The 14,099-nt window shown below is 43.2% G+C and overlaps 1 protein-coding gene across 1 annotated transcript in view; it reads left to right on the plus strand.

The window, feature by feature from the left end:
• LOC105478252 (F-box protein 28) overlaps positions 1-14,099 on the plus strand; it is a 44,111-nt gene that overhangs the window by 13,280 nt on the left and 16,732 nt on the right. The window contains exon 3 of the mRNA XM_011735389.3: positions 2,971-3,109. Coding sequence (XP_011733691.1) covers positions 2,971-3,109 — 139 coding nt within the window. The remainder of the gene's footprint in view (positions 1-2,970; positions 3,110-14,099) is intronic.

The following is a 14,099-nucleotide window of genomic DNA, read 5'->3' on the forward strand; positions in this document are numbered from 1 at the left end:
TGAAAGAAATTAAAGAAGACTTAAATAAGTGGAAGGGCATTCTGTGTTCATGGATTCGAAGACTTCATATTGTTAAGATGACAATACTCTCCAGACTGATCTACACATTCAGTGTGATAAGGGTTGACAATAAGGTACAATATGTTTTGTTTGTTTCTTGACTTCTTTTTTTTTTGTAACCCCTATCAAAAATTCCAGCTGTCTTTTTTTTTTTTTCTCCAAAACTTGATACACTGATCCTAAAATTCCTGTGGAAATACAAGAGTGTGACAATAACCAAAGCAATTTTGAAAAAGGAGAGGAGTATTGGAGGACTAACACTTCCCACTTTCAAAACTTAGTACAAAGCTATAGTAATCAAAACAGTATGGCATTGGCATAAGGATAGAACTGTAGATCAAAGAAATAGAGGCAAGAGTCTGGATAACAAACGTTGTATTTTTAATCAGTTGATTTTAACAAGAATGTCACGATAATTCAATGCGGTAAGAGTAGTGTTTTCAACAAATGATGCTGGGACAACTAGTTTTCTTCATGAAAATGAATGAAGTTAGACCTCTTCCTCATACTGTATATCAAAGTTAACTCAAAAGGGATCATAGACCTAAGTGTAAATGTCAGCACTATATATAACCCTTAGAAGAAAACATAGTAATAAGTCTTCATGAACTTGGATTAGGCAGTGACACCAAAAGCACAAGTAGCAAAAGAAAAAATTAGGCAAATTGGACTTAAAATTTAAAACTTTTGTGGCTCAAAACACACCATTAAGGAAATGAAAAGACACCCCACAAAATGAGAGAAAACATGCGCAAATCGTGGATCCAGATTGTATGAGGAACTCTTACAACTCAACAATAAAAAGACAACCCAGTTTAAAAAAGGGTAAAGGGGCCAGGTGCGAGGTGGTGGATCACCTGAGATTAGGAGTTCAAGACCAGCCTGGCCAGCCTGGTAAAACCCTGTCTCTACTAAAACTACAAAAACTACCTGCGCGTGGTGGCGGGCGCCTGTAATCCTAGCTACTCGGAGGCTGAGGCAGGAGAATCGCTTGAACCCGGAAGGCGGAGGTTGCAGTGAGCCGAGGTCGCACCACTGCACTCCAGCCTTGGTGACAGAGCGAGACTCTGTCTCCAAAAAAAAGGGCAAAGGATTTGAATAGACATTTCTCCAAAGAAGATAAGTAATAGCCAACAAGCACATGAAAGGTGCTCAACATCATTAGTCATCAGGGGAATGCAAATCAAAACCACTACGAGGTTTATATCCACTAGTGCTTTATATCCACTAGGATGACTACAATGGAAAAATGTTGGGGAGGATGTGACAAATTGGAACCTTCATATATCAATGTTGGGAATGTAAAATGGTGCAGTCACTTTAGAAAACAGTGTGGCTGTTCTCAGGCCGGATGTGATGGCTCACGCCTGTAATCCCAGCACTTTGGCCAAGGCAGGTGGATCACCTGAGGTCAGGAGTTCAAGACCAGCCTGGGCAACATGGTGAAACTGTGTCTCTACAAATATTTGAAAATTAGCCAGGCATGATGTTGAGTGCCTATAATCCCAGCTTCTCAGGAGGCTGAGGCAGGAGAATTGCTTGAACCCGGGAGGCAGAGGTTGCAGTGAGCCGAGATCATGCCATTGCATTCCAGCCTGGGCAACACAGTGAGACTTGGTCTCAAAAAAAAAAAAAAAGAAAGAAAGAAAACAGTTGGGCTGTTCTCAAAAAGTTAAACAGAGAGTTATTGTCTGAGCCACCAATTTCATTCCTACATAAGTACCCAAAAGAAATGAAAACATAATGTTTGCACAAAAACTTGTACACGACGTTTTTAGCAGCATTATTCATAATAGCCAAAAAGTGGAGACAACCCAAGTGTCTGTCAGCTGATGAGTAAACAAAGTGATGATATATCTGTATGATGGAATGTTACTGGGCAATAAAAAGGTACATGCTACAACAAGAACGAACCTTGAAAACTATGCTGAATGAAAGAAGCCAGAAACATAAGGCCACTTTATGATTCCATTTATCTGAAATTTTCAGAATAGGTGGATCCAGAGAAACAGAAAGTAGATTAGTATTGCCAGGGACTGGGAGAATGGGAGTGGCTGATGATGGTTCCAGGAGTTCATTCTGTGGTGATGAAAATATTCTGAAATTAGATAGTGGTGATAGTTGTACAATCCTGTGACTATACTAAACACCACTAAATTGTCCTCTTTAAGATAATTTTATTATGGATGAGTTATTTCTCATATTGTTAAAAAGTTTAAAGGAGTTAAATTTTATGGTCAAAAGCATATAGACTCCTGCCTATATTTCTATGTGTAATCCATTCATTTATCTAATTTCTCTTGTTCTAATAGCCATTAGATTTGATAACCAAAAAAACCTTTTTTTTTTTTTTTTTTTTTTTTTTTGAGATGGTGTCTTGCTCTGTCGCCCAGGCTGGAGTGCAGTGGTGTGGTCTTGGCTCACTACAACCTCCTCCTCCCAGATTCAAGCGAGTCTCCTGCCTCAGCCTCCCTAGTAGCTGGGACTATAGGAGTGCACCATCACGCCTAATTTTTGTATTTTTAGTAGAGATGGGGTTTCACCATGTTGCCCAGCCTGGTCTCAAACTCCTGACCTCAGGTGATCCACCTGCCTCAGCCTCCTAAAGTGCTGGAATTACAGGCGTGAACCTCCAAGCCCGGCCCCAAAAAACCTAATTAAAAAATATGTATATATAATTTGGGGGTTTTTTTGTTTGTTTTCAAATATTTTGTCAGTGAGTACCAGTCCTTGGTAAGGATTTCTAGGCATCGTGATTCATTCATCATTACAGTTAAATTATGACCCAATTGTAGATTTCTAAATTAACATGTAAAAAAGTGTTTCATTAAACTATCTTGATTGCTTAATATTTTAGTCCACAATACTGCTTTAATGGTTGCCTTGCTTTTATTATTATTATTATTATAGGAGAGAGTCAGAAAGGAGAAACCATTCATTAGCTCGTCATGCAGACATTCTTGCTGCTGTTGAAACAAGGCTGTCACTATTAAATATGACTTTCATGAAATATGTGGATTCCAATCTCTGTTGCTTCATCCCAGGAAAGGTAAAATAGAATTGCTTGCCTAGAACAGCTGGACTGCCCTACATAAACTTATTATAAAGTTATGAATTTTTAATTTTAGAAATGTTAGAATTGTTTCTACTTCTCTGAATGAGTTTCTACTAATGAATTTGGCTTCTGTACAGTTATCAATATAAATATGTATCATTTATGTGATCTTTATATTTAAAATTCTAATTATGAAATAGACAGTTGAAACCCTAATATTATTTAGAGAAGTTTGTTAAGAGTTCATACTCAAGAATAAAATTTGAGGTTTTACTGTTTCTTATGATACCAGAGATACGCAATGAACAACATACATATTGTCCCTGCCTTCAAGACTTAAAATTTTGGGGAGGTAGAATAGGAGGGACAAGCTGGTTTTTGTTTTTTTTGAGAAATGTTTCATAAAGACAACTTTATAAACTTTCAGATTTGACAAGAATAAACAATTGCTATTTACCAATATTCCCAGAACTAAATAGCAGTCCTGTTTAACATAGAAATAAATATATTGTAGCATATTACCATTACTAAGTTAATAAAAACTCCAACATTCAACACACTACTTACACCTTCAGTAGTACCCTGCTCCTTGAATTAAGTATAAATTGAGGTATGTCTGTGTCTTTTTATATGGAAGTGGTAGAGATATAATTAAAGGTCATTTTGCTACTTGGTTGATGCTAGCAAAAGGTTCCCTTAACATGGTTGGAAATAATTAATATCTAGTAAAATTTGAATGTTCTCTTTTTATTTCCAAAGATAATTTACATTGGCAATATTTAATATGTACTTTGTCCATTTTTAGTTTTCTTTGACATTTATTTTTGGGGGAATCACATTTCTTATAATTGTATTTGAAATATTTTTGGTATATCTTGCTTTCTTTGCATTATCCACATTTTCTTTTAAAGATCTTGTTGCATACCAGCACATTACCTACTAATGCTTTTTACAGGGTGCTGTAAGAGGGTGACCAGTTAGATACTTCAGAGTGATTCTTATGCCAGATTTTTCTGAATCTGACTTAAAGGCCTTAACTTTTAAGTGTTCCTGAGAAGTTCTTTGAACTTAGCTTGTTTCATATAGCATCATAGTTTTTATTGCATATCTCATTGTTAGAAACATGAATGTTTAAGAAACATCTCACAGTTATCATAACTTCGAAGAGAGTTCAGTCAGTTGTTAAGTAACAGAGTTGAATAGTTTGTGACAGAGTTCATGTGGCCTACAAAGATTAAAATATTTAGGATCCAGGCTGGTTGTAGTGACTCGAACCTCTAATCCCAGATACTTATGAGGCTGAGGCACGAGAATCCCTTGAACCCGGGAGGCGGAGGTTGCAGTGAGCCAAGATCACACCACTGCACTCCAGCCTGGGCAACAGAGCAAGACTGCCCCAAGAAAAAAAAAGAAAGAAAAGAAAAATTTAGTATCTGGCCTGTACACAAAAAGTTACCAATTTCTGTGCTAGTTGATCAGGCTCATGTGTTTGGAATGGTGATCTTTACAGTCTAAATAAATAATGTTGCCAGGCGCAGTGGCTCACACCTGTAATCCCCACCGTTTGGGAGGCCAAGGCAGGTAGATCACAAGGTCAGGAGATCGAGACCATGCTGGCCAACATGGTGAAACCCCATCTCTACTAAAAATACGAAAATTAGCTGAGCATGGTGGCACGTGCCTGTAATCCCAGCTACTCAGGCATCTGAGGCAGAAGAATCGCTTGAACCAGGGAGTTGGAGGTTGCAGTGAGCCGAATCATGCCACTGCACTCCAGCCTGGCAACAAAGCAAGACTCCGTCTCAAAAACAAACAAACAAACAATGTTAAATTCACTGGAGTCCTGTCATTTTTTGGAAACCACTTGTTGACTTCTTTTTTTTTTTTTTTTTTGAGTCGGAGTCTTGCTGCATCACCCAGGCTGGAGTGCAGTGGGGCAATCTCGGCTAATAGCAACCTCTGCCTCCCGGTACAGGAGTGTTCCCTTTTTTATACTTCTCATGCTTAAACTTTTCACATCCTGTCTGCAAAAAATAAGGATGTGGCATTTAGTTTCCACATGCTGAAGTAAGAACATTATACAAAATTTTCAGTCTAACATATAATCTTCATTTAATATATGGTGTTTATGATAAGTTGTTCTTGTTTTCCCTGAGATCTTGCTTCTCGGATATACTTAAAAGTCTAGGCCGGGTGCAGTAGCTCACACGTGTAATCCCAGCACTTTGGGAGGCTGAGGCGGGTGGATCACGAGGTCAGGAGATCGAGACCATCCTGGCTAACATGGTGAAACCCTGTCTCTACTAAAAATACAAAAACAAAATTAGCTGGGCCTGGTGGCAGGCGCCTGTAGTCCCAGCTACTCGGGAGGCTGAGGCAGGAGAATGGCATGAACCTAGGAGGCAGAGCTTGCAGTGAGCCGAGATCACACCACTGCACTCCAATCTGGGCGACAGAGCAAGACTCTGTCTCCAAAAAAAAAGTTCAGAAGCGTTTTTGTTTTTGAGATGGAGTCTCGCTCTGTTGCCCAGGCTGGAGTCCAGTGGCACAGTCTCAGCTCACTGCAACCTCTGCCACCCACCCAGGTTTAGGCGATTCTCATGCCTCAGCCTCTTGAGTTGCTGAGACTACATGTGTACACCCCACACCCAGGTAATTTTTGTATTTTTAGTAGAGGTGGAGTTTCACCATGTTGGCCAGGCTGGCCTCAAAACTCCTGACCTCAAGTGATCCGCCTGCCTTATCCTCCCACAGTGCTGGGATTACAGGTGTGAGCCACTGTTGCTGGCCACGGAAGCTTTTATACTTTATTCAGAAAACCAACTTTTGTAGTTTTATATAGACTACATTCATTTTGTCCAACTTTAGGTCTACAGTAAGCATTTTATTCACTTTAGTGAATCTGAGTAGTAGCAGCATTATAGTTTAAATTAGATAGCCAAATATGTACCAGAATTTTGGACCTTTAAAGTAAAAGTTGGGGCCGGGCGCGGTGGCCCACACCTGTAATCCCAGCACTTTGGGAGGCCGAGGTGGACGGATCTTGAGGTCAAGAGATCAAGACCATCCTAGCCAACATGGTGAAACCCTATCTCTACTAAAAATACAAAAATTAGCTGGCCGTGATGTCATGAACCTGTAGTCCCGGTTACTCAGGAGGCTGAGGCAGGAGAATCGCTTGAACCCGGGAGGTGGAGGTTGCAGTGAGCCGAGGTCGTGCCACTGCCTTCCAGCCTGGGCTATAGAGTGAGACCCTGCCACACACGCACAAAGAATTTAGACAGGTTACAAGTTTGCTATTACCTAGGACAGGGACCAGCAAACTTTTTTTTGGTAAAAGGCCAGATCATAAATATTTTTGGCCTTGTGAGCCTTGTGCTCTCTGTCACAGCTATGCAATTCTGAGAAACAGCTGCATGCAATGTGTGGTAAATGAATGCTTATGCCTGTGTTCCAGTAAAACTTTATTTACAAAACCAGGCATAGGCTAAATAGGGGCATAGTTGGCCAACCCTAACTACCACATTGATATTCTCTTTATCTTCTCTCAGAACTAAGATGTTATAGAATGTTGGCTTACTCCTTATACATTTCTCAAATCTTCTGTCTAACACATGGAAGTTACACTTTTTACAGTAAACTCATGTTAGTATCAGCAGTTCACATATACTGAAGCACAACTATATGTGAGCATTGAGCAACCAACCGTTCATAGAGATAATGAAAAAAGATGTGGATAGTCTCTGCTCTTCTGTTTTATTTATATTTTTTAAAAATATTTTTAGAGACAGGGTCTCACCATGTTGCCCAGGCTGTCTTAAACGCCTAGACTCAAGCAATCCACCCACCTCAGCCTCCCAAAGTGCTGGGATTACAGGTGTGAGCCCCCATACTGAGCAGCATAGTCTCTGCTCTTTTTTGTTTTGTTTTGTTTTGTTTTGAGATGGAGTCTGTCTCTGTCGTCCAGGCTGGAGTCTCGGCTTACTGCAACCTCCGCCTCCTGGGTTCAAGCAATTCTCCTGCCTCAGCCTCCCAAGTAGCTGGGACTACAGGCGCATGCCACCATGCCCAGCTAAGTTTTCTTTTATTTTTAATAGAGACAGCGTTTCACCTTGTTAGCCAGGATGGCCTCGATCTCCTGACCTCATGACCCGCCTGCCTCAGCCTCCCAAAGTGCTGGGAGTACAGGTGTGAGCCACTGCACCCTTCCCAGTCTCTGCTCTTAACTGTCCCTAGTAGCCCTGGTAAACCTTTTGTTCTTATTGAAACACAGTGGTCCCCAAGAATTAGGGGTTTTAGAGTATAATTGACTATGTAAGGCCATGAAGCTATATTTCCCTGAACAGACATAAAAATCTATATATTGGGCATTATTGGCTTGTATTTATTGTTCTGGGAAAGAAAACTGGTGGTTTTAATTCCTTTTTTCGTGTGTAAATTTTTGTTTTCTTGTAATTTCAAGTTTACACAAAAATTACAAGACTGGTACAAGGAACTCCCATATAGCTTATTTGCATATCCAGCAGTTATTTACCTTTCATCCTGTTTGCTTTTATTTTCTCTTTATAAATACATTTTGGCCAGGCACCGTGGCTGCCGCCTGTGATCCCAGCACTTTGGGAGGCCGAGGCGAGTAGATCACAAGATCAAGAGATCGAGACCAGCCTGGCCAACATTGTGAAACCCCGTCTCTACTAAAAATACAAAAATTAGCTGGGCATGGGCCAGGTGCGATGGCTCACGCCTGTAATCCCAGCACTTTGGGAGGCTGAGGCAGGTGGATCACGAGGTCAGGAGATGGAGACCATCCTGGTTAACACGGTGAAACCCCGTCTCTACTAAAAATACAAAATATTAGCCGGGTGTAGTAGCAGGCGCCTGTAGTCCCAGCTACTTGGGAGGATGAGGCAGGAGAATGGTGTGAACCTGGGAGGCAGAGCTTGCAGTGAGCCGAGATTGCACCACTGCACTCCAGCCTGGGTGACAGAGCAAGACTCCATCTCAAAAAAAAATAAAATAAAGTAAAATTAGCTGGACATGGTGGCACGCACCTGTAGTCCCAGCCACTTGGGAGGCTGAGGCAGGAGAATCACTTGAACCCAGGAGGCGGAGGTTGCAGTGAACTGAGATTGCGCCACTACTCCAGCCTGGTGACAGAATGAGACTTCGTCTCAAATACATACGTACATGCATACATACATACTTTTTGGCCAGGCATGGTGGCTCATGCCTGTAATTCTAATACTTTGGGAGGCTGAGACGAGCAGATGGCTTGAAGCCACAAAGAGTTCAAGACCAACCTGGGCTGCAAAGTAAGACCCCTGTCTCTACAAAAAAAAATTAGTTAGCTGGGTGTGGTGGCATGCACCTGTAGTCCGAGCTACTTGGGCGGCTGAGGTGGGACGATTGCTTGAGCCTGGGCAGTCAAGGCTGCAATGAACTATGATCATTCCACTGCACTCCAGTCCTGGGTGGCAGAGCAAGATCCTGTCTCAAGAAAATAAAATGTAAATACTTTTTTTTCCTGAACCACTTGAAAATAAGTTGGAGACACTGTGCTCCTTAGTTCCTAAATATTTCATTGTATTTCCTAAAAGCTAGGATACTCTTACTTAACCATAGTACAGAGAGCAAAATCAGAAAATTGTAACACTGATGTAATACTGTTATGTAGTTGACAGTTCATACTCAAGTTTCATCACATATTCCAATAATACTCTTCCTATCAATTTTTTTGGTTAATACAGAATGTAATCCAGAACCATGCATGGACTCTAATCTTCTTATATCTGGAACAATTCCCTAAGCTCTCTTTGTGTCACTTGATATTCACATTTTTGAAGAACATAGGTCAATTATTTTGAGGGATATGCTTCCATTTAAGTTTAATGCTTACAGAATGTTGTTTTTGTTTCTTTTGAAGTTGATTTTAACGTGGAGATACTCTTTTTTTTTTTTTTTTTGAGACTGGTCTCGCTGTCGCCCAGGCTGGAGTGCAGTGGCGCGATCTCTGCTCACTGCAAGCTCCGCCTCCCGGGTTCACGCCATTCTCCTGCCTCAGCCTCCTGAGTAGTTGGGACTACAGACGCCTACCACCACGCCCGGCTAGTTATTTTGTATTTTTTTAGTAGAGACGAGGTTTCACCGTGTTAGCCAGGATGGTCTTGATCTCCTGACCTTGTGATCCGCCCGTCTCGGCCTCCCAAAGTGCTGGGATTACAGGCGTGAGCCACCGCACCCGGCCAATGTGGAGACACTCTTAAAAATCAAGAGTAGTTGGGAACATTTCTCCTTTTACTATGCTTGTCCCAAAATAAATATATACAGCCATGAGCCTTTAAAGAAAAAAAAAAGTCTGTTTTCATATTAAAGAGAATATAACAGGCCAGGCAGGATTGCTCACTCCTGTAATCCCAGCATTTTGGGAGGCTGAGGTGGGCGGATCACCTGAGGTCAAGAGTTGTAGACCAGCCTGGCCAACTTGGTGAAACCCCATCTCTACTAAAAATACAAAAAACTAGCCAGGCATGGTGGCATGTGCCTATAATTCCAGCTACTCAGAAGGCTGAGGCAGGAGAATCACTTGAACCTGGGAGGTGGAGGTTGCAGTGAGCCGAGATCATGCCACTGTACTCCAGCCTGGGCAACAGAGTGAGACTCTGTCTCAAAAAAAAAAAAATTATTCTGAAAAATAAGAAAAGATACGCCAGCCTGGCCAACATGGTGAAACCCTTTCTCTACTAAAAATGCAAAATTAGCCATGTGTAGTGACAAATGCCTGTAGTCCCACCTACTCAGAGGAGGCTGAGATAGAAGAATTGCTTGAACCTGGGAGGCAGAGGCTGCAGTGAGCCGAGATCAATCCATTGCACTCCAGCCTGGGTGAGACATAGCAGGAAAAAAAGATACAGTCGTGCATCATTTAGCAAAGAGGATCCATCCCAAGAAATGCATTGTTAGGTCACTTTGTCATGTGAACATCATGGAGTGTATTTACACAAACCTAGATGGTTTTTATACACATAGGCTATATGGTATAGCCTATTGCTTCTGAACTGCAAACCTGTATAGCATATTACTGTACTGAATATTGTAGGCAATTGTAACACAATCATATTTGTATATCTAAACATAGAAAAGGTACAGTAAAAGTAGAGTAAAAAAAAAATGGTATACCTGTATAGGGCACTTATGATGGAACTCAGTTTCTCTGGGTAAGTCAATGTGTGAGTGGTGAGTGAATGTGAAAGCCTAGGACATTACCGTACACTTTGTAAACACTGCATACTGGCCGGGCGCGGTGGCTCACGCCTGTAATCCCAGCACTTTGGGAGGCCGAGACGGGCGGATCACGAGGTCAGGAGATCGAGACCATCCTGGCTAACACGGTGAAACCCCGTCTCTACTAAAAAATACAAAAAACTAGCCGGGCGAGGTGGCGGGCGCCTGTAGTCCCAGCTACTCGGGAGGCTGAGGCAGGAGAATGGCGTAAACCCGGGAGGCGGAGCTTGCAGTGAGCTGAGATCCGGCCACTGCACTCCAGCCTGGGCGACAGAGCAAGACTCCGTCTCAAAAAAAAAAAAAAAAAAAAACACTGCATACTGAGGCTACATTAATTTTTTTTTTCTTTTTTGATACTGGGTCTTGCTGTATCACCTAGGCTAGAGTGCAGTGGCATGACCACAGTTCACTGTAGTCATTACCTCCCAGACTCAAGATGATCCTCCCACCTCAACCTCCCAAGTACCTGGGACTACAGACATATTACATTTATTTATTTACTTTTTTAATTTTTGGGGCCTGGCATTGTGGTTCAGGCCTGTAATCCCAGCACTTTGGGAGACTGAGGCAGGCGGATAACCTGAGGTCAGGAGTTTGAGACCAACCTGGCCAACATGGCAAAACCCAGTCGCTGCTAAAAATGCAAAAATTAGCCGGGCATGGTGGTGTGCACCTGTAGTCCCAGCTACTCAGGAGGCTGAGGTGGGAGAATCACTTGAATCCAGGAGGCGGAAGTTGCATTGAGCTGAGATTGTGCCACTGCACTCCAGCTTGGGTGACAGAGAAGACTCTGCCTCAAAAAAAAAAAAAAAAAAAAGGGGGGCAGGCATGGTGGCTCATGCCTGTAATCAATCCCAACACCTAGGCCAAGGTGGGAGGATCACTTGAGCTTAGGAGTTCTTTAAGTTTTAAGTTTTTGACTTCTTTGTAATAACACTTAGCTTAAATGTCGTTTCGTTATAATATTGATGAGGGAAAAAAAATCAGGCTGGGCTCGGTGGCTCAGGCCTGTGATCCCAGCACTTTGGGAGGCTGAGGCAGGTGGATCACTTGAGGTAGGAGTTTGAGACCAGCCTGGCCAACTTGGTGAAACCCTGTCTCTACTAAAAATAAAAAATTAGCCGGGCGCGGTGGCTCAAGCCTGTAATCCCAGCACTTTGGGAGGCTGAGACGGGTGGATCACGAGGTCAGGAGATCGAGACCATTCTGGCTAACACGGTGAAACCCCGTCTCTACAAAAAAATACAAAAAACTAGCCGGGCGAGGTGGCAGGCGCCTGTAGTCCCAGCTACTCGGGAGGCTGAGGCAGGAGAATGGCGTGAACCTGGGAGGCGGAGCTTGCAGTGAGCTGAGATCTGGCCACTGCACTCCAGCCTGGGTGACAGAGTGAGACTCCGTCTCAAAAAAAAAAAAAAAAATTGCCAGGCACAGTGGCTCGCGCCTGTAATCCTAGCACTTCGGGAGGCCAAGGCAGGTGGATTGCCTGTGCTGAAGAGTTTGAATCAGCCTGGGCAACATGGTGAAACCCTGTCTCTACTAGAAATACAAAAAGTAGCCGGGCATGGTGGTGCGCGCTCATAATCCCAGCCACTCGGGAGGCTGAGGCACGAGAATTGCTTCAACCTAGGAGGCGGAGGTTGCAGTGAGCCAAGATTGTGCCACTGAATTCCAGCCTGGGGGACAGAGACTCTGAAATAAATAAATAAGTAAATAACAGAATGAGACTCTGTCTTAAATAAATAAGCAACCAAGCAAGTGTGCAGTGGTGCAGGCCTATAGTCCCAGCTAAAAAATACATATATTAACCGGGTGCGGTCGTGCGGAACCCGGGAGACGGAGGTTGCAATGAGCCAACATCGCGCCACTGCACTCCAGCCTGGGCAACAGAGACTCTGTCTCAAAAAAAAAAGAAAAAGAAAAAAAAATCAGTTCCTGGCCAGGGCCACTGTCTGTTGAATTTGTACATTCTCCATATATCTGCATGAGTTTTCTCTGGGCACTCTGATTTCCTCCGACATCTCAAGAGCCGTGCCTGTTAGGTTCATTGGCATGTCTTAGTGGCCCCAGTCTGAGTGTGGGTGTGAGGGCGGTCTGCAGTGAGATGGCATCCTGGCCAGGGTGCATAACCACCTGGTGCCCTGAGCTGCCAGGATGGGCTCCAGCCACCTGCAACCCTGAATTAGAATAAGCAGATTGAAAAATGAATGAATAGCCAGGCGTGGTGGCTCACACTGCACTGTAATCCCAGCATTTCCGGAGGCTGAGGCAGGTGGATCACTTGAGGTAAGGAGTTTGAGACCAGCCTGGCCAGTAGAGACAGTGAAACCCCATCTCTACTAGAAATACAAAATTTAGCCGGGCGTGGTGGCGTACACCTGTAATCCCAGCTACTTGGGAGGTTGACGCACAAGAACCACTTGAACCTGGAAATGGAGGTTGCAGTGAGCTGAGGTTGTGCTGCTGTACTCCAGCCTGGGGCAATGAAACTATGTCTCAAAAAAAAAAGGAATGAATGAATGAATGGACCAGGTGTGGTGATTCATGCTTGTAATCCCAGCACTTTGGGAGGCCAAGATAGGAGGATCGCTTGAGACCAGGAGTTCAAGACCAGCCTGAGCAACATAGGGAGACCTCGTCTCTACAGAAAAAAAAATTAGCCAGGCATGGTGGCGCACACCTATGGTCCCAGCTACACAGGAGGCTGAGGTGAGAGGATCGTTTGAGTCCAGGAGGTCAGGGCTGCAATGAGCCGTGGTCATGCCACTACACTGCAGCCTGGGCAACAGGGCAAAGACCCTGTCTCAAAAAAACAAAAAAGACTGGGCGCAGCAATTCACACCTGTAATTTCAGCACTTTGGGAGGCCAAGGTGGGCGGATCACAAGGTCAAGAGATCGGGACCATCCTGGCCAACATGGTGAAACCCCATCTCTACTAAAAAATACAAAAATTGGCCTGGGAGTTCACGCCTGTAGTCCCAGCTGCTTGGGAGACTGAGGCAGGAGACTCGCTTGAACCTGGGAGGTAGGGGTTGCAGTGAGCTGAGATCACGCCACTGCACTCCAGCCTGATGACAAAGCAAGATTCCATCTCAAAAAAAAAAAAACAAAAAGCCTTCCATATTTGTTATTGTTTCTGAACTGCATGTTGGTAGGAGGTGCTCCTTAAAATTTTTGCTTTACAAACATGTATTCCCTGATATAACCCACCACCATATGATTGCCATAGCTCACTGATTGACCAAAAATTGGATGCATTATCTTGTTTTTATTAATCTTTCTTAAATGTATGTATAGTTCACATTTATTTCAGTGTTTGATATTAGAAGTGTTTTAGGGGACGGGCATGGTGGCTCACACCTATAATCCCAGCACTTTTGGAGGCTGAGTTGGGTGGATCACTTGAGGTTAGGCATTCAAGACCAGCCTGGCCAATATGGTGAAACCCCATCTCTACTAAAAAAATAAATAAATAAATACTAAAATTAGCCGGGTGTGATGGCGGGCACCTGTAGTCCCAGCTACTGGGAGGCTGGGGCAGGAAAATCTCTTGAACTGGGGAGGCAGAGGTTTCAGTGAGCTGAGATCACGCCACTGCTCTCCAGCCTGGGCAACAGAGCAAGACTACATCTCAAAAATAATTAATTAATTAATTAATCAATTAAATAGAAGTGTTTTCGGTCTTTATTTAGAGGTTTGGTGGTT

This window comes from Macaca nemestrina, chromosome 1, assembly GCF_043159975.1.
Source record: "Macaca nemestrina isolate mMacNem1 chromosome 1, mMacNem.hap1, whole genome shotgun sequence".
NCBI classification, from domain to species: domain Eukaryota; kingdom Metazoa; phylum Chordata; class Mammalia; order Primates; family Cercopithecidae; genus Macaca; species Macaca nemestrina.